Source organism: Hyperoodon ampullatus, assembly GCF_949752795.1.
Source record: "Hyperoodon ampullatus genome assembly, chromosome: 2".
Taxonomy (NCBI): domain Eukaryota; kingdom Metazoa; phylum Chordata; class Mammalia; order Artiodactyla; family Ziphiidae; genus Hyperoodon; species Hyperoodon ampullatus.
Window position 1 is genome coordinate 27,340,624 of NC_136915.1, and position 26,223 is coordinate 27,366,846.

Sequence of the window (26,223 nt, forward strand, 5' to 3'; positions counted from 1 at the left end):
AACCACTGAGGCCAAAGAGGTCAGCAAGGGCCAGGCATGGAAGGCCTAAGGAATCCAGAGCTTGTCTGGAGGGAAGGAGGGAGCCATCAAAGGTTTTCAGTAGGGGAATGTTGTGATCTGATTTGTATTTTAGAAATATCACAGTGACTGCAGTAGGAGAATGGAATGGGTCGTGTGGGTAGAGGTGAGGGACCCTGGGAGGAGGCTCTTGGAATAGCTGAGGCCAGAGCAGAAAGGGGCCCGGACCAGGGCAGGGAAGGTGTGGAGATAATCCCTGTGGAACCCTGACCAGCTTCAAAGTGCCATTTGAATTTCATCTCAGCCAGACAGCCCTTGCCGACATCTGCCATGACCCACCAGGTCATGTGTGCCTGGAGGATGGGGCCTGCGCAGGGCCTGGCATGCGACGGTCAGTTGAGTGCCCACCATCCCTGACCCTGATCCTCCCTCCTCCTCCCTGCCTCCAGACCCTCCATCTGTTACCCCCCGTCCCCTTGGCTACCAACCACTTTCTTTCTCTTTTTTTAAGAATAAATTTATTGTTTTCATTATAAAAGCAACAACAACATTGCAGAGTATCTGAAAATTAGAGAAACGAAGACAAAAACCCAAATCAGCTCCAGCCGCCTCCCCTAGCGCTCCCAGCCTCCCTCTGGGCGTGGTTCCCTGCAGCTTTTTCTGACGCAGGTTTTTATTTTTGCCTCCTTGTAATCATAGTATCCGGACAGTTTTGGGTCCTGCTCTCTCCCATTTGCTTTGTCGGGAGCTAGTTCCCCTGTGGCCATGGGGTCTGGGCAGATCTCATTTTTTAATGTCTCTGGGCTGGTCTGGGGATGCGGTAGGTGGGACAAAAGTTGCTGTCCTGCAGCGGGCAAGGCTAATCACATTCCCCTTTGGGCTGTTCATTTTCTTTTGTGTCTGTTTGTCTAGGCCTGAACCTCCCCAGGTGGCAGGGCCTGGCACCTGGTGTGCCCCTTCCTCAGTGCCCCTGCCCCTTCTGCCCCTTTGTGGAGCTTGCTAGGCTGGCCTCAGAGGCCACCGTCCTGGGAAAGGGTGATGGATAGACCTGGTTTCCAATCCAGACTCAGTTCTGTGACCTCAGGCAAGTTACTTAACCTCTCTGGACCTCAGTTTCCTCCTATGTATAGTGGGTCTATTGCAACAATAAAATAATGGCTGTAAAATGCCCTGCTACCATTCCTGGCCTATTTTAGGTGTTCGGGAAAAGGTAGTCGGTATTATTGTGCTTTTTCATTCTACAAAGAGTTTCTGAGACCCCCTTGGACTAGATGCTGGAATAGCAGAGGTGAATGAGCACCACTTCTACCTGTGAAGACCTCACAGTCTGGTGGGGAAGTCACCCAGGGAAACATGACTGCACCAGGGTGTGATCAGCCCTGTAGTGCTTCACCAGATCTGGGTGGCGTCCTAACTCCATCACTTGCTAGCTGTGTGACTTTGGGCAAGTTGGTCAACCTCTCTGAGCTGCAGTTTCCTCTTCTGTTAAATGTACATCTCACAGGGCCATTGGGAAAATTCAGTGACATGATGCATGTAACATACTCAGAACAGTGCCTGGCAAGTAGTAGGTGCTGAAACCAATGGTAGCTGCCATTTATTATTATTATTGTTATTGTTATTCCCATATACAAGGTGCTGTTGGGAACACAGAGGAAGTGACTGACTGGGGGTTCAGGGAAAGCTCCGTAGAAGAGGGAACACTTGAGCTGGGTCTTGAAGGATGAGTAGAAGTTCACCAAGTGGGAAAGGACACTCTAGGTAAGGAGCCTGTGATTCCAGGTTGAAATCTGTCAATGAGGGGTTTGTTCTTTGGGGGAATAAGGCAACTGTGTTCATCCCAACTTCCCCGAGTGCCCCTCACTGCCTCCTTCCGGGTCTGCCCAGGGGCTGTGTGCGCTCACCCTCCTGTAATAGCATCCACCTGTGACTCTGTCCCGGTGGCTGTGGGGTCCTGCCCATGGGAGTTGCCATGTCCCCATCTGTCCATGTTTGGGACCACAGATCTGGCCTGTTGGAGTTTGGTGCTGTCTGTCTGCATGTTCCTGTGACTCTGTCTGTCTGCATCGGTGTCCAGAGGACCTCCTGGGCCACACCTTGGAGGGCAACCTGCATGCTTCCTTGGCCTCCAGCTCTAACCAAATAGCCAGGCCTCCTTGGTCACCCCTTTCCCTGGCCCAGGGTAGCCCCCGCCTCTCATCTCCGTTCCATCCCTGGGGGCCTTCGACCAGTTCCCTCTCACTGCCTCCTCTCCTGTCTTCTCCAGGCCCGCCTACACTCAGCAGTCAGAGGGGCCTTGCTAAACCACAGATTCTGTCCTGTCACCTACTGCTTCAAGTCCAGACTCCTGGCCTCAGATTCTGGAACCGCATTTCTAGGTCTGACCCTGGCCGTTGGCTCGAGCCTCATGTCCTGTCTCCTGGTCTACACTGATCACTTTAGCTCGCCTCACACACTGTGTTGCTTCTCACCCCCTGGGCCTTTGCGCAGGCTGCTGCTTTTGCCAGGAATGCTCCCCACTCCTTCTTTGCCCGGCTAACTCCCACTCATCCTTTAAGACCTAAAGCACGTATCACCTCCGCTGGGAAGTCCTCCCTGATCCTTTCTTTCCATCCTGTGCTCTGGGCTGCTCATCCCTGACTTGGCGGGCAGGAGCAAGTGACTTGCCCAAGATCACACAGCTGGTGTTTTGGAGCCAAGATTTGAACCTGGGTGCACTGGGCTCCAAATAAAGCAGGTTGTTCTGTGGTCCAGGTGAGGGGATAGTAGCTAGGACTTGTGAAGATGATGGAGTGGATTTGAGAGAGAGTTTGGAAGTGGAATCCCGAAGACGTGGCTGCTGGTGTATCTGAGCTGGGAGGGGAGGGAGGGGACGTGCTGTGGATGAGTGTCCGTGGCAGGAGCATCTGGGCAGATGGCGATGCCCCGCTCAGAGGGGATCGCTAGAGAAGTACATATTCTAGGGGAAGAGCAAGCCCAGCTCAGGCCTGCTGAGTCTGAGCAGCCCATGAGTGGTCAGGGAGGTAACTGGAAGGTGGGCCTAGAGCTCCAGGGGGCAGCCTGGTCTGGGGGTGGAGACCTGGGGGTTGGCTGGTATTTAAAGTCCTAGAGTGGATGGGCCATCCAGGGACTGAGGCTAGTGGAAGAGAGGAGCTCCCGCCCACCCTGAGGAGCCCAGGCTGTGTGGGGTGGGAGCTGGGAAAGAGCCTGAGAAGATGAGGGACCCAAGGCTCACGACACACAGATCTTCTCAAAGGGCCCAGGTGGCCGGGAGGCCCTGAAGGACAGGACTGGAAGGTAGCCCTTCGGCTTTGACCGCATGGAGGTCCCTGGTGGCATGTGGCAGGCCTCACAGGCAAAAGTTTTTTGCAGAAGCTTGCGGGTCACGTGTCTGCTTCCTTCCTTAGCTCAGGGCTCCCAGAGGGCAGGGCTCTTCTCTTTGCCTTCGGTTCCCCAGCACCGGTTCCCAGTTTGGCCCAGAGGATGTATCCAGAACGAATGGATGGGCAGATGGGTGGGTGGGAGGCTCTAGGAGGTGTTTCATTCATTGACCCATCCAACTTTTTTCACCTTTTAGAGCAAGAAAGACAGAATGACAGCTTGCTCGCCCTACTGCAAGGATCAGGGCTGTGAGTCTCGAGGCTCAAAGCACAGTCTTGGCTTCTGTCTGGGGCATGAAGCCCAGTCTGCGTGGCCTCCCCAGCCTCCTGCATGTCTCCTCTGCCTGTCCGATGTGCACACTCAGCCCAGCCGGCCTGGCTCCTCCGCCCTAGGTGCTGTCCTCAGACTCCTCCCTCTAACCTCGGGCCTCCAAGCTTCAGGCTCCCCGGCTTGCACACGGCCTGATGCCTCCTCACCAGCAGCATTCAGGGCCCTGCTGGCTGGCCTCAGTCTCTCACCACTCTCCAGCTCTCTTTGGTGTCAGTGGGTGGCTGCCCACTGTCCCAAACCTGCCTTATACTTTCATACCTCCATGTCCGCTCAAACTATTGCCTCTGCCTGCATGCCCTTCTGCCCTGTCCATCTGTCCTAAACAGACACTGACCAGTCTCTCTGCTGCTTAAAATCTCTCCCTCAACACGAGGTCTGTGTGGCTTAGCCCGGCCCCGGCCACCCTGTCACGCGGGTCCCAGGGCTGCACAGGTGCACACCCACCTAGAAGGCTCGTTGGGGGGCTCACGTGAGATGCTCTTGATGCACACCTGGCAATGTGCCTGACACTCAGTAAGGGCTCAGCAGACGCTCCCCCCTGCCCCCACCTGCCTTCCCTGCGCTGACACACGGTAGATGTACACCAGTACCTGGGTCACTGACCAAATCATTAAGGAACTTAAGCCCAGCCAGAGAAGGACACAGAGAAATGAAGCAGAGGCTGTGCAGATTAGATTACGTGACCCAGGGCAGACCCTTCCCCTCTGTGTGCCTGCTTCCCCAACCAGGGTTAGGGGTGGTCCCTGGCTGACCAGGGGCCTGATAAGTGGCAGAGAGGATGCTCTATCCCAGCTCTGGGACCCCGTACCTCCCTGACCAGGGTGGAGTTTGGGGAAGCCTTGACTTGGCATTGAACTGAAGAGGAGGAGAGGACAGCTCCCCCAGAACTGTCTGAGGAACAGTCGGGTACAGTGGGCAGAATCCTAGGCCAGGGCAGGAATGAAGCAGAGTGGCCTGTTTCAATCCCATTTTACAGATGAGGAAAACCGAGGCTCAGAGAGCCGATGCCCAACACTGCAGCACAGCACTCCCTCCTGTTTCCCCATCTGTGTGGCCAGGAGCAAGTGCTTCCCTCCTGGTGCCCTACCTTCTTCCTCTGTGAAATGGGGGTGAAGATTTTCCCTGCTTCCTGGGGCCGTGGTGAGAATGCTGCTGGATACTGAGGGCTTTGTACACTCTCCGCAGTGCTAGATAACTGTGTGGGACTGTCTTTAAAATAATTCTGATTATTTATTTCTTCATTTATTCATTCTGTCACACAACTCATGTTGATCACCTTCTGGGCCTGGGTGCCGGGGATGCCAAGCTGGACGAGACAGATGTATCCAATTCCCAGGCCTCTCTGAGGCAGCTCCCCGGCTCCTCTTCCCCTCAGCCCTGGAGCCTCCTCACCCTGGCTTTACAGCTCAGACCCCTTCACGTTTTCCCCAGTGGACAACAGCAAGGGAGGGAAAGGTCTGAGGCTGCTGGGTGGATGGGCAGTGGGTGCTATGCCATCTAAGACAGGACATATTCACAATCCTACAGTCAGTATGCTTTGTCCTTTCCCCTGAACAGCTAAGGGACTGGTGAGCTGGACTTTGGAGTCAGGCAGATAAGAGTGAGAATCTCAGCTCTCTGCTTACTTGCTGTGTGACCTTGACCAAGTCACTCCACCTCTCTGAACTTCAGTTTCCTTAGTAGTAAAATGGGGATGATAAGAGAACCTGCCTCTTGGTGTCAGTATGCCTGGCACAAGGTGGGTACTTAGTAAATGGTAGCCTTCTCACGATTTTTATTGTGTTGAGGTCTTTCTTTGAAAGGAGAAGTTCCAGGGATCTGGAGCAGTCAGGGAGAACTCCAGGCAGGAAGTGCTTCTGGTATTGGGTTGTGAAGGATGGGCAGGGTTGGATGGGTGGAGAGAAGTGCAGCTTGGTCTCTGTGGGTGGCGGGAGCAGGAGGGCTTTTAGAGCTGCCCCAGCCACCCAGAGGAGGATACTCTTGAGTCCCAGCCTGGCCAGGCTTGGACCCCAAGCAGGCCCCCAGGCTGGGAGTGAGAGGCAAGGACTTTTGCATACAGTTATTGAGTCGTCTGCATGTGGATATTTGTTCCACCAAGGACTGGGGTTTGCAAAGCAAGTTCCCCGGAGGAACTGTCTTGAGCAAATCTGATTTCTAGTCTTGACTCTGGCACCCTAGCCCTACGGTTTTGGACAGGTCTCTTTCCTTCTCTCCAGGCCTCAGTTTCTTCACCTATAAAATGGGATAATACCTCCTGTGCCTACTTCTCAAGTAAAGATCACAAGAGATAACTTATATAAAAGATCTTTCTTAAAGTGTTCTGATTAGGTTGTATCCTTATTGAAGGCTTTTTCCTGAAACCCTCTGCCTGCGATTCCAGTAGGGGCTTCTCCCACTTGTAGGGCTAGGAAAAAAGCTTAAAGGCACTTCATTTCAGCCTTGCCTATCATAAGAAACAGTTCCATTTAAGCAACCAATACTAGCAGGTATTTAGTTAGTAATTTCTGTAAGAGAGAGATAAATAAGAGAAATTTGATAGGGAGCAAGACTTAATGGAATGCCTCTGTCCAGCATGGTCCCTATAAGTCACTTCTTGACTTGCTCTAGGGTCACAGGAAGACTTGAACCCTATGGAAGACAAAGATAGCTTTGAAGGCCCACCCTTCATACTGCCCTGGTTGAAAAGCCCTTTTACCTGCACAGGAACCTGCCAGAGGTGAGGGCCACCAGACAGATTTTCACATACTTCTATTGAAGAGCCCCAAACTGCCCTAGCCTCAGGCCTCCTCAACCCCCTCCTTAAGCACAGTGTTCCGACACATCCTTGTAGGGAAAATGTTTCTGGCCATGCTTGTTTCTTGAGGACAACTTTCCAGAGGTACGGTTTCTTTGGTCAAAAGTCAATACTGTAATCATTTGGGTCCCCGTAAATCATCCTGCCAAATTGCCCTTCAGAAAGGCTGTATCTGATGACCCAAGTTGCCCCCTGTGTTTTAATGGGGCCAGAGGGCAGGGATCAGGGAGGGGCAGTTGCCTCTGCTCTGTGGCTATTTACAAAGTTGCCCCAGGACCTCTCAGTTTGTCTCTGGACAGCAGGCTTCTGTGTGGAATCCATAGGGTTGGCTCTGCAGCCCAGGGCCCTTGGGGGGCGGGGGAATAGGGATTGGTCTGCGGGCATCACGGTGATGGGAGCGGGCGGTGCGGGGAGCTGGGAGTACTCTGCTTTGGACATGACTTTTGCTCTCTGGGGCCCACCGTGGGACACCTGAATTCCAGACTTTTCAGCCTGGAGATGTGGTTCTCTGGGCCTGGTAGGAGGCCTGCTCCGCTGCGGGGTGAGGGTCCCACGGGGGCAGGGATCCCAGACACTGGCCCAGACTTGAGTGGGTGTAGCTGATGGGGGCTCGCCCCTGGCCGGTGGGGAGGGCCCTCTTCCCTGTGACAGTCGCTCTCTCCCCGCAGGATGGCCGAGCCTCGATTTAACAACCCCTACTTCTGGCCCCCTCCTCCAACCATGCCCAGCCAGGTAAGACGGAGCGTCGCCCCTCCCGCCACCCTCCCTCTCTCTCGGAGCTGCTTTGCTTTGCCCCGGGCTTTGGCTGCGGCCTGCGGGGCGAGGGGTTCGCGGGTGGCCCGGCGGCCCGAGCGCCCTCAGTACCTCTCCTCTCCCGCCCGCAGCTGGACAACCTGGTCCTGATTAACAAGATCAAGGAGCAGCTGATGGCGGAGAAGATCCGGCCGCCTCACCTGCCGCCCACGTCGGCCTCGTCGCAGCAGCCGCTCCTCGTGCCGCCGGCGCCGGCCGATAGCAGCCAGGCCGTCATGTCGCTGCCCAAGCTGCAGCAGGTGCCGGGGCTGCACCCGCAGGCCGTGCCGCAGCCTGACGTGGCGCTGCACGCGCGGCCGGCCACCAGCACGGTCACAGGTACCGCGGGGCCGGGTCGGGGGTGCTGGTGAGGGCTGGGCGGAGACTACCTGGGAGGGGCGTGGCCAGTATACCCTGCGGCGGGGCGGGGCGGGCAGGCAGGGCCTGGGGCGGGGGTGGAGCTTCCAGACTTCCTTCCATCCTGTACCCTGACGTAGCGTCCCGCTAAGCCACCTGGATGGAATGAGGTTGGGTCACTGCCCGTCGGGGGTTCGCCAAGGAAGCCAAATCCACGTAGCTATTTCAGGAATCCAGAGGAGAGCCCTAACCAGACTTGGGGGGTGGGGGGTAAGGGAAGACTTCCTTGGAGGAGTCCCTATGCAAGGAAGGGTTGGTGGTTGACTAGGGAAACGGAGCAGCAGGAGGAAATAACATGTGCAGAGCGAGTAGAAAGCAAGAGTAGGACAGTGTCCGGGTCGGGAAGATCAAAAGATGATGATAACCGTCATAATATGGTAGTTAACTCCAGGTGAGCACCTGTTTATGTTCACCAGTATCCAGTTATTACTCCCAACCGTTCTGTGAGGTGGCTACTGTTAGGTTGACTTAAAGAAACAGTCGGGTGTGGTTCACCCTAACGTTTCCATTGAACAGATGAGCAAACTGAGGCCCAGTTTCACAGCCATTAAGAGACAGAGGCAGGCAGTGTGGTTCCAGAGCCCATGTGTGAACCCTTTTGCTCTACCGGTTCTGCTGAGGCTGGAAAGGAAGCAGGCGCCAGACTGTGAAGGGCCCTGGGGGCCACCTGTGCAGCTTGGATTTCACCCTCGGGCAGTGGGAGCGTGGAAGGTGTTTAAGTAGGCGAGGGAAATGCTCAGATTTGGGTGAGAAAGCTGGGGCTGGCTATAAGGTGGAGACTGGCTCGGTGGCAGGGAGAGCTGCAGGAGAGGGTGGTGGCCTGGACAAGGCAGCCGCAGAGGGATGGAGAGAAGGGGACAGATGTGAGGTTTGTTGAGGGGGGAGAGCGGACAGGGCTTGGTACTGGGCTGGGTGTAGGGGGTGAGGAGTGGGAGGGGGCAAGGGAGACTCCCAGGCACTGCCAGTGAGATGGAGTCGTAGGAGGGGGAGCGGGGTGGGGGAAAGATGTGAGCCCAGTCTTGGATAGATTGAGGCTGGGGGCTAGGGGGACATCCTAGGCAGCGTCACGAGGCTGGGCTGCCTGGTGCCCACCTCAGAGCCTGGTGGACAGGCTTTCTCCAGTGGCCACTGTATCTGGGCTGTGGTTCCTCCTCTGGCTGGCCCCGCCGCCAGCCAGATGCCTGTGCCTCTCTCCGCCTCTCCCTCCTGCCTCTCGGAGATGCCCAAGAGCCATGGGGCCCCGTGAGCCTCCCCCCCAGGCCGCAGCCACCCTCTGCACATCCCTCCTTATTATGACCTTATTAAATTTATTGTTTCATTATAAAAGTAATATTTAAAAAGTAATATAAGCATATTAAGGGAAATTTGGAAAGAAGAGAAACTAAGAAAAAAGAAAATCACTCATAATCCCCAGCTCATAACCCAGCAGCTTAGAGAGCCTTTTAGTCCATTTCCTTCCTTTTCCATCTTTTTTGTTTTGTTTTTTAATATGCGGGCGTGTTCTGATGAGCTCGTGGTAGGGCTGTACCCATGACTTGAACTTTCTTTTCCTACTCACCATTCTATCGTAAACATATTTAGTGCATTTTTTATTATAAAGGTAACTCATAGTCATTATAGAAAATTTAGAAATTGCAGACAAGCTAAAAGGAGAAAAAAACTTAACCCTCGTCCTACTGTTGTTAGCATTTTCATATGTTTTCTCTATAATTTATTTTATTTTATCCTTTAATCACAGATGTAAAAAATGGATGAATTCACCAGGTAAAAAATTCAAATAATATGGAAGCAGATAAAGTATGAATATCTCCTTTTACCAACAAATTCTTCTCCCTCCCCACAGAGAACCACAATTTATACACAGTTTACTTTGGCGTGTCTCTTCTCTGATCTATTCCTGTGCTTTCACACACACCTACATTATCTGTATATAAATATGTAGTTTGGATGCGTGTTTTTTTTAAAGAGGTGGGTTCATACTGTGTGTGTGGTTTATTACTTTTTCACCTGGCAGCATGTTTTGGCATTCTCTCTACGTCACTGCACATCTATCTTGTTTTCATGGCTTCCCTGTTCTCCGTATTGAGGATGGACCACATCTCTTTACATAGTCCCTGCTGAGAATAGCAGGTTGTGTCCAGTTTTGTCTGATCACAGTTTTGTATGGAAGGTCCAAGTACGCAGATCTTTGTGCTCATGTGCAAGTAAATATCTATGGGTGATTTCTAGAATTAGAATTGCTTCGTCAAAAGTTTTGTACATTTGAAATTTTAATAAACTGTTGCCAAACCACCCTCCATTAAGGTTGATAAATGTACACTCCCAGCATGTATGACACACACACAAAATACTGATGCCAACTCTGGATATTATCTTTTTCAATGCACAAATTTTGGGCTTCTTTTTTTAAAAAAGCATAGTTTTAACCATGTGATAGATATCATTTTCATCTTTTTGTGTACTTTACCTGATGTTGTAAATGTTTCTAGTCCCCTCATTTTTAAAAGAATAACTTTTATTACAGAAATTTTTAAAAAAGGAAAAAGTTCATTGTCAAAGAATCAGAAAGTACAGTTAAGCCAAAAAAATTGTTTTAAAATTACTCCTAATTCTACCATCCATATCACATTTTGGTGCATCTCCATCTCCTACTTAACTTTTTCTGCGCCTTAAAATTTTCCTTTCTTTTACAAACATAATCTCCTTTTTAATGGGCAGTTAATGTTCAGTAGAGGAGATTGATCACAATTTATTGAGCCTTTCCCTAATATTGCATACTTCAGTTGTCTCTAATTTTCGCTATCATAAATAACACAGTAGTGGACATCTTTGTGCCTCAGGGTTTTTTTTGTTTGTTTTTTGTTGGAATGATTTCCAAATTGCCCCCGTTACAGATAATAGGACTCAGCTTAGTCCTTAGGTATCTAAGGAATCTTACACATACACAGTTCTCATTTGTACCCCTGAGTAATAATTTACAAAGGGAAGGGGAGGCTCAGGAAGGCTGGTGACCTGCCAGAGTCACATAGCTGGGTGATGGGGACTGAGCCGGCCTCTGCAGCTGCCCCTCACCCCTGCCCCACCCCCGTGTCTTCGCAGGTCTGGGGCTCTCCTCCCGGACCCCGGCTGTGAGCACGTCTGAGTCGAGTGCGGGCACGGGTACCAGCACCCCATCCACACCCACCACCACCAGCCAGAGCCGCCTCATCGCCTCGTCCCCCACCCTCATCTCAGGGATCACCAGCCCCCCCCTCCTGGACTCCATCAAGACAATCCAGGGCCACGGCCTGCTTGGCCCCCCCAAGTCCGAGCGCGGCCGAAAAAAGATCAAGGCGGAGAATCCAGGGGGGCCGCCTGTCCTCGTAGTCCCCTACCCCATCCTGGCCTCGGGCGAGACTGCCAAGGAGGGCAAGACATACAGGTGGGGGTCTCGGTGGGAGGGCGTCCAGGTGGGCTTGGGTTAGAGGCCAGTGCCTCAGGCTGCAGCAGGGGCCCAGCAGTGGGGCACTGCAAAGAGGGGCCCCACAGGCAGAGGGTGAGGGCTACGGTCCAGAGGGGCGGGGTCTCCTGGCTCGCCCCGCCCACAACCCTTCAGAGGTGGTCTCTGTCTGGGGCCGCCCTCACCACAGCCTGGGATGTCGAGAGTCTGTTTCCTACACTCTTCAAGCAGTGTTCTGAACGCTCAACGTTAGAATCATCTGGAGAGCTTTCCAAAAATGCCAGTGCACCCCCAGAAGTTCCGATTTAACCTGCTGGGGGTAGACATGCGGAGGCCCCCAGGTCAGGCTTTCTTGAAAGCTCCGCAGAGGATTCTAAAGTACAGCCAGGGTGGAGAACCTCTCATCAGGAGTGCTGGAGCCCCTCCCCCAGAACCATGAGTCACCAGCCGCTCTTCCCTGTGAGGTGTAAGCCTGCTCCCCAGCCTGCTGTAAATCTGTCTCCAGGAGGAAGAGCTTTGGCCTCCAGATTGGAGGGTGTCCAGGCTGGGGGCCTGCCCGTGCCCCCTGGACCCTCCCAGGAGAGCTCTGTCCCTGGTGCAAGGTCTCTCTGACGTAGAGGGTCTCCCCTGAGATGTCCAGGCACGGGGCCGGGGGCGGGGGCGGGAATCTTCCCGGTATGAACCTGCCTCTTGCCCACAGGTGTAAGGTATGCCCGCTGACCTTTTTCACCAAGTCTGAGATGCAGATCCACTCCAAGTCGCACACAGAGGCCAAGCCCCACAAGTGCCCGCACTGCTCCAAATCCTTTGCCAACGCCTCCTACCTGGCCCAGCACCTGCGCATCCACCTGGGCGTCAAGCCCTACCACTGCTCCTACTGTGATAAGTCCTTCCGACAGCTCTCCCACCTCCAACAGCATACCAGGTGAGTGGCCGGCCTCGTGCTGCCTCGATGCAGCCAGTTTCAGCTCAGCACCTGCACCTGGTGCATGGACCTGGTGCAAGGAGGGACAAGGACCTTCTCTAGGTGCCCGTTGCCCTCAGGGTCAAGACCAAACTGCTTTGCTTGTCATTCGAGGCCTTTTATGATATGGCCTTTGTGGACATCACTTCCCTTTGTTGCTCACCTGTAAGATCTTTGCACGTGCTGTGTCCTTTACCTGAAACACCCTCCCCCTCCTTTATCCTGTTTTTCTGGCCCTCTCCTATCTATCTCTCAGTAAAGCTTCCTCCAGGAAGTCCTCCCTGGCCCCCCTGAGCTGGTTCCACAGGCCCTGGGCTTCCCCATCCCAGCAGGGGTAGACTGTCTCCTACTTGCCGGGTTATTTGCCCACCACCCCCAATATATTGAGGGTTCTTGAAGGCGAGGTCTTGGTCTCCTCCGTTTCTACATCCCCAGTGGGTGGCACATAATAAACATTGAGGCATATGTTTAATATTTGTGGAATAAACAGAACTGGCTTTTACAGGGCATATGATTCATCCATTTAACAAATATGTACAAGAGATGAATTGTAAATATGTATGCCAGACACGCCCCTAGGTGCTAGGGATATAGCATTGAACAAAACAGACACAGATTCCTGCCCTCTTAGGGTGTACCGTCTAGTCGAAAGCATGAAAGGGGGATGCAGAGATAGACATGCTTTAAGGAAAGAGGTTTTTGCAGGGGAGTACAGACATCAGAAAGACTGGCTCGCCAAATAAAAATACCATAGGTATTTAAATAAATAAACTAAAGATTACCGAATTACAGTTCATCTCTTCAGAGGGGAAGAAACACAGCAGTTTTCTCACATGATGGTTCTCATATCTATAAGCACGGCTGTGTGTCTGCCAATATCAGCATTGGCAGGGATAAAATTGTTTTTGCTGTGGAGTCTGTAACTCACAGAAAGAGCTCAAGGCTTTCTTTATTTTGGGCACTAAGGCTAGACACAGGGACCTTAGGTTTTGTTTGGTGTTGTTGTTATTTACTCATTTCTCTCCATTGTCTTTGTTTGCTTTACCCCAGGGGGCAAGATGTTTTGTCTGTTTCTCTGACTTTGGGGCATGATCAGTAGGTTTGATAGTAAGGAACAAATGACAGGATAGCGGGCAGGGTGGCATCAGTCTGATTTTCTCCATGCCTCCTGAGGCATGGATTTGACCACGTAGATTTGTTTCAGAAACTTTCTGATTTTGTCATGAATTTATTTTTTGAAGTTTGGCTAGTTTTATGGACATAGGTGTGTGTAATGAGGTGCTGATCAATAAACAGAATCCTCCTGGTTGTATAGGGCTTCCCTGGTGGTGCAGTGGTTGAGAGTCCGCCTGCCGATGCAGGGGACACGGGTTTGTGCCCCGGTCCGGGAAGATCCCACATGCCGCGGAGCGGCTGGGCCTGTGAGCCATGGCCGCTGGGCCTGCACGTCCAGAGCCTGTGCTCCACAACGGGAGAGGCCACAACAGTGAGAGGCCCGCATACTGCAAAAACAAACAAACAAACAAACAAAAAAACAGAGTCCTCCTGGTTGTATGGTTACTAAAATTAGAGCAGGCGACCCCAGGGTTTGAGAGTTAACTTCTGTCAGGAGATTTTGTAAAGCCCCCAGGTCATAATTTTAATCTGTATGTGTGAAAAAATTTTTCTTATCATATTATCTAATCTAAGATCTATCTAAGTTCCTATCTAAGATCCATCCAATTCACCTCTTGTCAGGTTGTGCCTATACCACCTGTAACGGGAAGAGTACCGTCTTTTTGGAGAATCCCAAGTTTGTCAGTGTTTCTGGGCTAGCAGGAATGACTTTCCCCATAACCTGAAAGGCAAGGATTCCACAAGCCATGGAGTAGATTCAGTTCAGTTTCCTGGAAGCCGGGGGAGGCTGCATTCCCACTTACAAAGTACAGGCCTTGTTTCTTACTATCAGGCTTGTCATGCCTAATTAAATCAGATTTGTCTTTAAATGTGACATTTCTGGCATAGTCATGGTTACAAATTTGATTTACCCAATTATATCCTGTTAGGAAGGAGGACAGATTCTTAGTGAACCTACTTACAGAAACTAATGGTCAGAAAAAGGAAAAGGTCTCAGTAAAGGCACTTTGAATATTTTTTAGCAATTGTTCTGAGTAGTTTTGTAGACAAGGCCAATAGTGTTTTTTCAATAGGACCATTATTTAAATTTTTCCTTGGTAATTCATTAGTTTATATCTATGTTAAATTTGTATAGTCCTCCTGCCGTGCCCTGCCCCCCCAAATTCTGAAGGTTTAGCTGGAGCAAGGCACCATTTAAGGAATATCCTATTCCAGTTTGTTCAAATATAGCCTCCTAAATTGAAGATTAGGGATAGATCAAAGAAAATAAAAAGGGGTTTTCTCACATGCCCGTTAGAAAATAGAACATTAACCACAATTAAATCACTTTCATCCAGTTCTAGGTCATAATTCCTGTTCCCCAGTCTTGGGGAAGTTAGTCTGCTCTGCAAAGTTGCCTGCTTCTGGACTAAAGACTTGGTTCCTGCTTTGGCCTTGCGCAGTGTCTGGTCATGGTGATGGGTCGTCTTGGAAGCCTGTGCCCCATGTCTCTTCCCAAAGTGTAAAGAGCCAAGTGTACTGGTACAGTCCTCTACTGAGGCCGTCAGCTCTTGATGTTTCTTTCAGAAGACTCAATCTCTGACCTGAAGCACAGGCCTTGAGGCAAGTGTGAGGGAGGGAACCAGACCTGTTGATAAGACTAAATGACTCTGGTCATTTATTATATAACCAACAATATCAGAATGGAGGAGAATAGAGGCCTCTATTAAGGTATAATGTATGATCAGTTGTTCAGATTCAGAGCATATTATAGGCAGCAGGGGTGTTGACACATTGTCATGGTCTTTTAATTGATCTCATAAAGCATGTGTTATGATTGGCACTAAAAAGCATAGTTAAATCTAGAAAAAAAATCTTTTTAAAGACATTTCTCTGTGGATACTAATGGTACTAGTCTCTGTACATGAAAACAAGTTGTTAGGTTTTTTCCCTCTTAAGAAGTACACATATATATTATATGCAATTATATATTATATACGATATTACTATATATTATATTTATGTGAATTATATGTAATTACATATATACACACACATAAAATTAACTCAGGGAGATTGAGCTTCTTTTCTTTTGATCTGCCAACTTTCTTATGCTAGACACTTCATAGGCCAGCTCTCATTCTAGTGTTTCGCTAATTCGGATGTGGAGAATACAAAACATGCCCTCACTGGGAGCTTTTGTAAAGCGGGGGAGCAAATCTTTGGTGTTGCCCAGTGGCCAGCTGGAAACTCCAAACACATCTGGGTGTAAAAGTTACCTTGATATTTTATTATTCTGAAGGTGGGGCCTGGGTTTGAGAAAGGCTATAGCACAGAGTTGGTAGAATAGGCAGAACAGGAGCATCAGTCTGGTAGGAAATAAACAAACACAGTAGCAAGTAATAATTAGTAAGAATCCCAGTGTTTTCAGAAGTAGACATTTGTTTGAAAATATTATTTAAGACCATGACCAAACAAGCAACAAAAAATTAACAGGCCCTTGAGGGGAGAGTGTTTTTACATTTATTTATTTAATTTATGTATTATTTTTGGCTGTGTTGGATCTTCGTTGCTGTGCGTGGGCTTTCTCTAGTTGCAGCAAGTGGGGCTTCTCTTGTTGCAGAGCACGGGGTCTAGGCATGCAGGCTTCAGTAGTTGTGGCACACGTGCTCAGTAGTTGTGGTGCACAGGCTTAGTTGCTGCGAGGCATGTGGGACCTTTCCGGACTAGGTCTTGAACCCGTGTCCACTGCATTGGCAGGCGGATTCCTAACCACTGTGCCACCAGGGAAGCCCAAGGGGAGAGTGTTTTATCAGAATGTTCCTTGTTCAGGGATTGCTCTCTGTTCCTGAGGGCACAAATTTTTTCTCCCTCTATTTTTTTCTTTTGCGTGAGTTGAGTTCATAGCAGTTGGAAACCAAACAAGCAACATAAGAGGGTCCTATCAACATTTAGAGACAAATTATTAGTCATTAGGCAGTGGCGTATATAATTAAACCGATGTGTCCTAACCCAGTGACAAAGAGGCTGGTGTCCCTAGTGCCCGCAAGTCCCAGAGTCCTTAAGACAAACAAACCAAAAAAAACCAAACATAAAGAAGCAACCAGATTCCAGGTTGCTTTTCTCCCATTCCACAGAGACTCCTGTTCTTTGCCCCTTGATAGAGAACCAGACAGGGCATATAATCAAATCCATTTTCTCAACGTTATGCCAGTAATAAAGGGGGTAAAAGAAGGTCATGTCAAAACAGAACCAGCCCCGGTCAAGTAATAAAAATAGAGCTAGAAGCAGGTTGAGCAGGATCCCCCTAGGAGTCGAGATAGATGTGCCTGGGAGCATGTGGCGGTTCATGTAATTGAACGGCGCTGGCAGTTCTGGAGCATCTTGGTGGGACCTCTGTCTATGAACGGAAGGCAGCAAGACAAGAAAAGCAGGTGACTTGCAAAGTGCTTGCAGAAATCCAGACTTCAGAAGGATCGGCCCTGTAAATTATAAATACGTGTATTTAAGGGGAAAATTAACAGGAATTTGTAGTGAGTCTGTTCACGGTAGAGATACAGCAGTAGTCTCGTGCAGTTAGCATCTGGATAAGATCACACATCTGTAGATATCACGAGGCCAAAGTCAGGGGATAACCCTGTTTTATGAAGGAGTTAGTAAGGTATAAGAAAGGGCTCAACGTTTTACCTGTTTGGGGAACGTATGTTAGACAAAGTGATCCTGGATTTGTTTGTTTATTCAGGCTGTGGAGTGGTTTTTGCCTGTGTTTTCCTTCTGGCTGTACGATGTTGTGTACATGTGTGGTGATAATTGTGGCAGGGGTAGGTTTTCTCAAGTGTGATGATGGTGAAAACATCCTAGCAACAACTAACTGTTCCTTGTCAGAGAGCTCCTAAGTGCCCAGCCCTGTAAATAAGGTGTTTACATATGAGGTGTCCATAAAGTCCTTACAAATCTGAAATAACAAATCTGAAAAGTGCCACGGAGAGGCAGCCATCTCGAGGAAGGTCCACTGTCACTGTATCTACCATCATTTTAGTTACAAAGCACAGTGGGACTGAAGCCATTCAATATAACGTGCTGCTTATTACCTGGAAAATAAAGGATAAATGATAACTAATGAATCCTCGATAATTTTATTTAAACATTGAATAAATTCCCCCTTTGTGTTTTTCATAAATTGTTTGTCTTAAAGAGACATGAGTGTATTAAAAACTAACACTGGGGGGACTTCCCTGGCGGTCCAGTGGTTAGGACTTCACGCTTTCACTACTGAGGGTGCGGGTTCAATCCCTGGTCGGGAAATTAAGATCCCGCGAGCCGTGCGGTGCGGCCAAAAAAACCCAAACCAAAACAAAACCAACAGTGTGAAACTGTCTTAGGAGCGCCCTTTCAGTAAGTTACAGTCCTTATTATTATCCCCGTTTTAGAGGTGAGGAAACTGGGGCTCGGGAGGCACAATCGCTTGGCCAAGGCCACACCACTAAGAGGAGGCAGAAGCGAGAGATGTGAGCCGGAGCACCGACGAGCAGCCCCGCCTTGGAGGAGGGAAGGGGCTGGGGATGTTGGCTGCAGAAGAAACTCAGGTGGAAGCGAGGTCCAGGCAGGAGAGCAGGGCTAGTCTTCGGGGCCCCGGGGTAGGGCTGGGACAGTGGGGGTGAAGGAGCAGCCCAGGGGCCCCGATTTCAGCTCAGCTTCCCTGCGCCTGGAGTTAGTGGTGAGCTCCCCATCACTACAGATGTGGGAGTCAGGCCTGGGTGCCCCCCTAGTGGGGTGATGCCCTGCAAAGAGAGGACTCTGATGTTGGGATTGAGGGCTTGGCCTTGACTTGAAATTCAGGGGTGAAGAGCTCAGGGGCCAGTTATCAGGGGGGAAACTTTGCTCCCTGAAGACCTTCTGAGGCCCAGTGCTGGCTGCCATGCATAATGACAGGTCAGTGGTCAGAGGCTGGCTCTGGGCCAGAGGAACTCCCACCATGCACCGGGAGGCTGGTGGATGTGAAAACTTCCATGAAAGGGGGAAGTATGTAACGGAGGTTGGAGAGGATCATCAGAGTTGAGTGTTGAAGGGTCCATAGCCCTCTCTCATGAAAGATGGGAATGGTGTTCCCAGCAGGAGGAACGGCACGATCAAAGGCTCAGAGACTTGCTGGGGGGTGTGGATTTGGATTCTGTCCTGGAAAAGGGAGAGACAGTGGGGGAGACCATGACAAGGTCAGGTCCCTGCGCTGCTGCTGTGGTGGAGGGGAGAGGCTGAGGCCGGGTGCTGTGGCACTTGGGGAGGAGGCCAGAGGAGCAAGGTCCTGAGGTAGGGCCTGATGTCCCTCGAGAACCATCCATGGGTCAGTCAACAAACACTTGTGAAATACCCTTGAGGAATGGGCGTTGTTGATTATGTGGAACCTATTACTATTGTCAGTAATTGACTTCAGGAGGAAAGAACTCACCTTCCTATGTACCGAGTCCTTTCTGCTGAGCCTGTGCCAGGCCCTGGGATGATGGTGGTGAACGAGAGCAAGGGCATTCTTGCTCTCAAGGAGGGAGGCAGCTTAGAAAACAGTGACTAGACATTGACAAAATACGTGCCCACGCACAGACTTCTGCTCAGGGGTGGGCTGCAGGGGCCAGGCCTAGTCTGGGGGGTCAGGAAAGGCTGCCACGATCAAGGGGCTTTTATACTGAGAACAGGAGTCTGGGTTTTAGCCAGGCATTAGCTGGGGGGAAAATGTGCCTGGAAGAGGATCGGCCTGGATACCAGACGGAAGGTAGGAAGGGACTTGGAATGCTGGGGCGGGGGGTGTGGAGGGAGGTGGTGGGCCTGAAGCCTTGGGGCAGGGAAGAGGCATGACTTGGGCAGCAGTGGGAGGCGAGGATTCTGGGGTGGGCGTTGCGGAACTTAAAACAAAATCAGCACATGTCCCGGGGTCCCTCGGTCCCCTCCGCCACCGAGTTCCACAGCCCTGGAGGGGAATGAGGATGGAATGAAATGGAGGGGTTCTGGCAGCAGGCGGAGCCGGTCCAGATGACCCTTAAGGTCCTTCTGTTGTAGAGATGGGGTGCAGTAGCCTGGGATGATGTCCCCAAACATGTGACACCCCCAAATGTGCAGGTAGAATAGGGGTCCTCAGAACTGGGCCAGCCCATTTCCACCTGGCCTGTCTCCATGCAGCCTGAGATGAGCCATCCCTGCCCTTGGGGTTCCCTGTCTAGTAGAGGAGACAGAGGAGGGGCAGCCTCGCTGCTGAGGATGCAGCCAGGGCACAGGGGTGGCGGGCAGAAGCATCAATCAGCTGTGGCTGCCAGATGAGAAATGGTCCTCTGACCAGGACGCAGGGTGCAGGAGCAGGGAGGTGAGGCCGAACCACATGTGAAGGGCTTCGAATGGCACACTAGGGAATTCGGACTGTCACTGCTCATAGTGGGCAGTCAAGTTCGTGGGCTTACTGAGGGCAGGGAGTGTTCTTTATTCCAGCCTGGCCAGCACGGGGCCTGGCCTGGGGGACCTTAGTTTGTCTGACAAGTCTGTTGATGGGCGGAGCAAACCCAGGGCGGGCTGTGGCTTTAGGGAAGGAGCCAGACCGGGTGGTCAGAGCTGGATTCTCCCTCCACCTAATGCTGATCGGCAGCTTACGCAAAAGAAGTTCAGGTCCAGTCTGCATTTCATTACCTACCTGCTTGGCACAGGGTTTGCCAGAGCAGGTGACTGAAGACAAGCCTAGGAGAGCAGGGAGGGCCTCCCGCCCCGGTGTGTGCGCCTCGCTCCCAAGCCCCATTTCCACACCCCATCCCGGTCCTCCTCCATCCTCACCTGGCTGCTAGATGAGCACAAACCGCAACAGCCAACAGAAAACCCGGCCATCAGCCTGTAAGCCACTGCTCCCAAGTCTCCTTCTCAGTGAGGACCCCGACCGCCCTGTTTAACATTGCACCCACCCCATGCACTCACGACCCCCCTCACCTGCTCTGCTTCTTCTCACAGCACTTTTTACCTTCTACACGCACTTTACTTAACTTATTTCATGCTCATTGTTTCCACAGGGCAGTGGGGTTTTTTGTGTTTTGTTCACGGATATGTTCCAAGCACCCAGGGTGGTGCCTGGCACACGGGTGCCTGATATAATAATTGTTAAATGAATGAATAGTAGTAATACTGGCAAGTGGTGATGGAGTCCTGACTCTGTGCCAGTACTTGGCTAAGCCCCTTCCACATATTATCTAATGGAATCTTCACAAAGCCCAGTGAAGTAAGGACTGTATTTTTATACCCATTTTGCAGATGAGGAAACCGAGGCTCAGTGATTTGACCAAGGTCACCCAGCTAGTAAATGGTAGAGCCAGTGTGAGGACAAAAAGGGGCTCACAGGAAGGACACAGAGGCTGACTTTCAGGGCCACCCTGTCCTGCATTCTCTCAGTAGCTGGGGAGATCACGTAGCCATGTGGGGAAGAGGCAGGAAATAGAAATGGGGGGCCAATTAAGAGGGTGATGTCTCCTGAGAGAAAGAGGCAGGGTGGGCAGGGAAGGTCCTGGCAAAGCTGTGAATCTGCCCTTTTCAGTGGGTGGTCTGCAGTTGGCTTTTTTAGAAGAGGGGCAGAATGCTGTCAAAGCAAGACTGCCATGATTAGCCGGGGGCCTGGGCGGGCTCTCTGAGTGGGTGCTGGCGGAGGGCCGGGTTCAGCGGGGCCCTGTGGGGAGCGTGGAGGCTCTGGTCACAGAATGGCTGTGGGAGGCCAGAGAAGAAAGGACAGGGGTAGCCTTTGAAGTCCCAGCTCTTGCCTGGGGCTCACTCGGGAGAGTGTGTGGAGCAGGGAGCCTGGGAGGCTTGGGGGCCAGAGGGGTGTGCAGGCTAGCCGAGGGCTTGGGGCTGGAGCTGGCCTGGGGGACCTGTCAGGGACGCCACCTCACTGGGCTGCCTGTTGCAGAATCCACACAGGTGACAGACCCTACAAGTGCCCACATCCTGGCTGCGAAAAGGCTTTCACTCAGCTCTCCAACCTCCAGGTGAGTGCCGGCCTGCCTCCGCCAGGTGCACAGCCCCTCCTCCCCAGGGGAGCCTAAGGAGGGGGTGGGGCTGGGGGAGTCCAGCCAGCTCCCGACCCCTGCTATGCTCCCTGCAGTCTCACCAGCGCCAGCACAACAAGGACAAGCCCTACAAGTGTCCCAACTGCTACCGGGCCTACTCGGACTCCGCCTCCCTGCAGATCCACCTCTCGGCCCATGCCATCAAGCATGCCAAGGCCTACTGCTGCAGCATGTGCGGGCGGGCCTACACCTCGGTGAGTGCGGGGCCCCCGGGAGCCTCTCCCTCTTCCCGGCCTGCTCAGACCTGTACTGACGCTCCCATTTTCCAGACGAGGAAACTGAGGCCGAGAGAAGGGCAGTGACTTCCCAAGATCACAGTGAGTGGCAGAGCCAGGGCTTCTGCTTTCCAGTAATGTTTTCGGCTGCCTCAGGCCAAGCTCTCCCCAGGCAGCCTTTCGCCTGGGTTCTGGAGACGTGGTTTCTTCCAGGCTGTGTGGGGTGGTGGGCGGGGAGGCGCTGGCAACCTGCTCCCCAGAGCCAGGGAGGGAGAAGGACCTTTCCTTACTGGGGAAGCTGCAACCCCCGTCATGCCCACAAGGTGGCACAGTGACCTGGCCCAGAGCCACCTTCATCTCCCAACAAAGGCCCAAACGGGGCCAGAAAGGTGCCAGTCCTCCATCCCTGGATGGGAGTTTTCCTAAACAAGGGCCTTTCACACCCAGGAGAGGGAGTCCAAGTGAGTCATTTTTGTGTGTCCTTCTGGCTATGTGTATCCAAATATTCTGGTTAACAGACCCCCACGTGTACCCAGACTGATCACCAAGCCTCAGTTTCCTCATCTGTAAAATGGAAGAGGTAATAGTTCTTAACTTCTAGGGCTGTTGGCTGGCAGAGTCAGCGCCTGACAGACCTTAGCTAACACAATGATTTATTCACCCAGTGTTTGCTGAACACTTGTGCCAGGCACTTGGGAATCAGGATGAATCAAACAGACATATTCTTTGCCCCCAGGCAGGTTAGAGTCCACTGCTGGAGACAGACATTAAACAAGTAACCACATAAGTGGATATGTAATGACAAGTCGTGGTAACTGCTCTAAGCAGGCTTTCTCAACCTCGGCCCATGTTGACATCTTTGCCGAGGGGTGCTGTCCTGTGCGTTATAGGATGTTTAGCAACATCCTTGGCCTCTACCCACTAGCAACCCCTCCCTGAAAATGCCTCCAGACTTTGCCAAATGTCCCGGGAGCGGGGGGAATTTGCCTCTGATTGAGAACCGCTGCTGTAAAGGAAAAAAGGGAAACATATGTTTTGAAAGGCAGCTGCAGGGAGGACAAAATGGAGTTGGGGAAGGGAGGTGGGCTGGGATAGGTGTATGAGGAAGTAACATTTAGAGGAAGCCTTGAAGGTGATTGGCCAGGTGAGCAGGAGTGGAGCGGGAAGGACTTCCCATGCAGGGGAACAGGGAATGCAAACACCCCCGACGTGGAACAGTCGCGGTATGTTCCAGGAACTGAAGGAAAATTAGGTCACACGAGGCTGTCGGTCTCTGTTAGGGAGTCTGGATGTTTTTCTGGGTGGAGTGGGGACCCATGGGGAGGGGACTGTCCAGGAGGGTAGTTTTGAAAGTTCACTTTGGCTGGAGAGGGGCGCATGGATTGCACCTTCCTATATGCATCCCCTCTTAGAGGAGGGGCCGCCAGCGGTCACAGCCATGGTTCTTAGAGGGGATCTGAACTCTGGGGGGAAGGGGCTGTCACATCTCACCTGGCTTGAGGCCCCACCCTGAACTGGGCCTGACTGGGCTCCACAGAACAAGAATAATTACCTTTTTTTAAAAAAAGACATATTAATGGATTGACTTTTAAACTACTTTAATACATAAAAGAAACATTTTAGAATAGTGAACCCTCGTGTTCCCATCAGCCCCCAGAGCCTGGCATCAGTCTATCCTGCCTCATCCATATCCCTGTTTTTTGAAGTAAAACTGACATCACATTGTTCCATCTGAAAATTTTCACTTTGTGTCTTTAAACATAAAGACGCTTTTTTGAACTTATCCACAATACCTTTATAATACCTTAAAATGATTCACCCTAGTCCTTAATATCGTCAAATACCCAGGTGGTATTCACATTTTCATTTGTCTCATGGATGCCATAATTTATAATTTTATTATAAATTTTATTTTTTAATCAAGATCCAAATAAAATTCTCACATTGCACTGGGTCAATATATCTTTAAACTATTGGTCCTCCACCCCACCTCAACACCACTGCCTTTATTTTCTTTGCAATTTACTCATTGAAGAATAGTTTCCTAGTTTGGATTTCGCTGATTGCTGCCCTTCGGTGTTGTTTGATAGTGCTTTGCCACCACATTTGAGGGCTTCCTCTGCCGGATTCTGAGCAAGCTGAGGTATGAGGCCAAGGAGTGGCAGGTGGGAACCAGAGCACCACCTTAGTGTGAAAGCCTGTGGGCCTGCAGGTGGGCCTTGGGTCACCTCGCCCACCCAGTCTTGGGTGCCTCAGGTCAGACTTAGCAGAGTCTGTGGCAGTGCTCAGGGGGTGAGGTGAGCATGCCCAGTTTAAGCTTCCCAAAGTCACCAATCAGATCAGGCCCCACTTCTTCCCAAAGGAGGATGGAGCATGGGGGTGTAGAGGCCGGGGCTCCCATCACCACCTAGAACGAAATGTAGAGACAAGGGAAGCAGTGGTCCCCTCAACCCTACTGCATGCTAAGAGCTTTACCTACATCACCACAGCAACCCTTTGAGGTTGTTCCTTCCCCATCCCTGGCTGCAGAGGAGGAAACTGAGGCTTGGAGGGATAAGATGACTTGTCCAACATTCCACTGCTGAGAAATGGCAGAGCCAGGGTCAACTGAGGCCTACCGCTTCGCCCCCACTGGGAGAACCAGCCAGATGGGGGCAGCTATGCTCAATTGGACGGGACTCCACTGCAGCCAGTTGGTAGACAGCAGCTGGCCTGGCCCTAGGGAGTTTTAGGTGGGCACTGCTGCGGGGTGAGCCTGGTGCCTTCCAGCTCTCTAGTCAGCACACTGTGGGCTCGGACTCTGGTAAATAAGCCAGCCCCCAGTGCTGGCAGAGATGCAGCATCCCTAGAACCAATGCTGATGCCCATCTGACCTCCCAAAGCTGTGGCTGTCCAGCACTAGCCGGCCCACCTACCAAGGAGCCCTCCAGTGGCCGCTTGTGGGAACTGCAGCTCCCCCTGCACCCCTTGCCAGCAGTGGGTTGTAAGTTCGGAATCTCACCCCGCCCACAGGAGACCTACCTGATGAAGCACATGTCCAAACACACGGTGGTGGAGCACCTGGTGAGCCATCACTCGCCCCAGAGGACGGAGTCCCCCGGCATCCCGGTGCGAATCTCCCTCATCTGAGCCGATGCGAGGCGCCGCCCCGCCCTGCCCACTGGCAGACACAGACCCAGGCAGCACCAGGCCCCCGACTCCCTCCAGGGGCCCTCCAGGAACAGCCGAGCTCTCTCACGACCTTCCTGACCTTCCAGAAAGCCTGGGCCGCAGAAGCCCTGCCCAGTCCAGCTCCGGGGGCGGCCAGGCCAACTGCAAGATTCTGGACTGTTTTGGTGGCATCCAAAGACGATCTCAGAGCACTTTGAACCTCTCTGCTGGGTTTTCCTTTTGTTCCCCACCCTTCACTTGCTTCACTGTTCTTTTTTTTTTTTTTTTTTAAGTTTGTTTTGGAAATAACAAAAAAGATATTTATTGGCCAGGAAGTTGGTGCTGCTAAGACCGAGAAATTAAAAGAACCGGACAGATGGACACAGAGAACCAGAGGGCAGCGTGGGACCTTATCTTGCCACGGCCTCAGGTCTTGAGGGGAAGGCTCAAGCCTGGGTTTCTGGACTGCAAAGGGGGCCCCCAGGTGGGAGGGGCAGGAGGCAGCTGGAGTGAGCCGCTTGCCCCTGGGTGCCAGCTCGAGCCTCCAGAGCTGCGCCCTGGGCATCACTGAGCAGAGGGATGTGGCAGCTACCAGGGCTACCCAGTCTTCAGGAGACGAAATGAGAGGGGCCGGGAGGTCCACAGGACCAAAGGGTGTAGTGTTGGCTGGGCTGGGTGCAGGCCCAGGGAAACGGGGTGGGGTGGGCTGGGTAAGACCTGGCACCCCTGCTGCCCTGAAGACCACCCCAGTCTACCTCGGTGCTGGCCAAGAAACCTATTGGCTACCTCTCCCACCATCCCAGACTGTGGGCAGGGGGAGGGAGTGGGCCTGGGGCAAGGACCCCTCTCTCCAGAATTTCCTCCAGATGGGGCAGTGCCCAAGGAGGGCTTACTTGTCTTCCCTGCCATGGAGGGGAATCCCCAGCCCAGGCCCTAAGCCCCTGGGCAGGGAAGGGATCCTCGGGGAGGAGGGTCCCGGGAGCAGACCCTGCCCTTAGCTCCCACAGACACACCCCAATCTGAAAGCCATGCGTGTCCGTGTATATAGGAACCATGTACAGAGCCCGGAGAAGCCCCCCTACATCCCCTGGGGAAAAAAAAAAAGAAAACTAGACAGAAACTCATCTATATATTCTGTATCTGGAGTTCCGTTTTGAATATTAACTGTGTTATTTTTATACACTTTTTAAGCCTTAACTCGCCATTGATTTACCAGTTTAACGTCTCCTGGGGTTTCTTTTCCCACGGGGTTCTCTGCCCCGCCCCCACCCCTTTGTTTGACTGGCGTTGTCTGATACTCAGTATTGTAGCTTTTTGTCCGCATGTTACTACCCTGTAAATACGCTGTTATACATACTGTTAACACCCCTTTGCTTTTTTCTATGGGACCTCCAGGCCACCATATTTAGAACTAGTTACCTTATTAAAAAAGAGAAAACAGTCTGTTGGCTTCTCAGTCTGCATCGTGATGGCAGGGAGGTGAGGGCAGGTGCCCCTCAAGGCTTCAGGAACGAAGTGTGCGTCATATTGAAGGAAAGGGGTGGGGA

At 51.8% G+C, this 26,223-nt stretch overlaps 1 protein-coding gene across 1 annotated transcript; it reads left to right on the top strand.

Annotated features, from left to right (window-relative positions):
- Positions 1 to 1,741: 1,741 nt before the first annotated feature.
- Positions 1,742 to 24,655, top strand: ZNF362 (zinc finger protein 362; the record flags this gene model as incomplete). Its single annotated transcript, XM_079696301.1, has 8 exons — positions 1,742 to 1,779; positions 7,192 to 7,255; positions 7,408 to 7,654; positions 10,832 to 11,153; positions 11,872 to 12,096; positions 21,152 to 21,230; positions 21,347 to 21,505; positions 24,539 to 24,655. 8 exons carry the CDS (start codon positions 1,742 to 1,744, stop codon positions 24,653 to 24,655), a joined length of 1,251 nt encoding a protein of 416 aa, XP_079552427.1.
- Between the last annotated feature and the right edge of the window lie 1,568 nt (positions 24,656 to 26,223).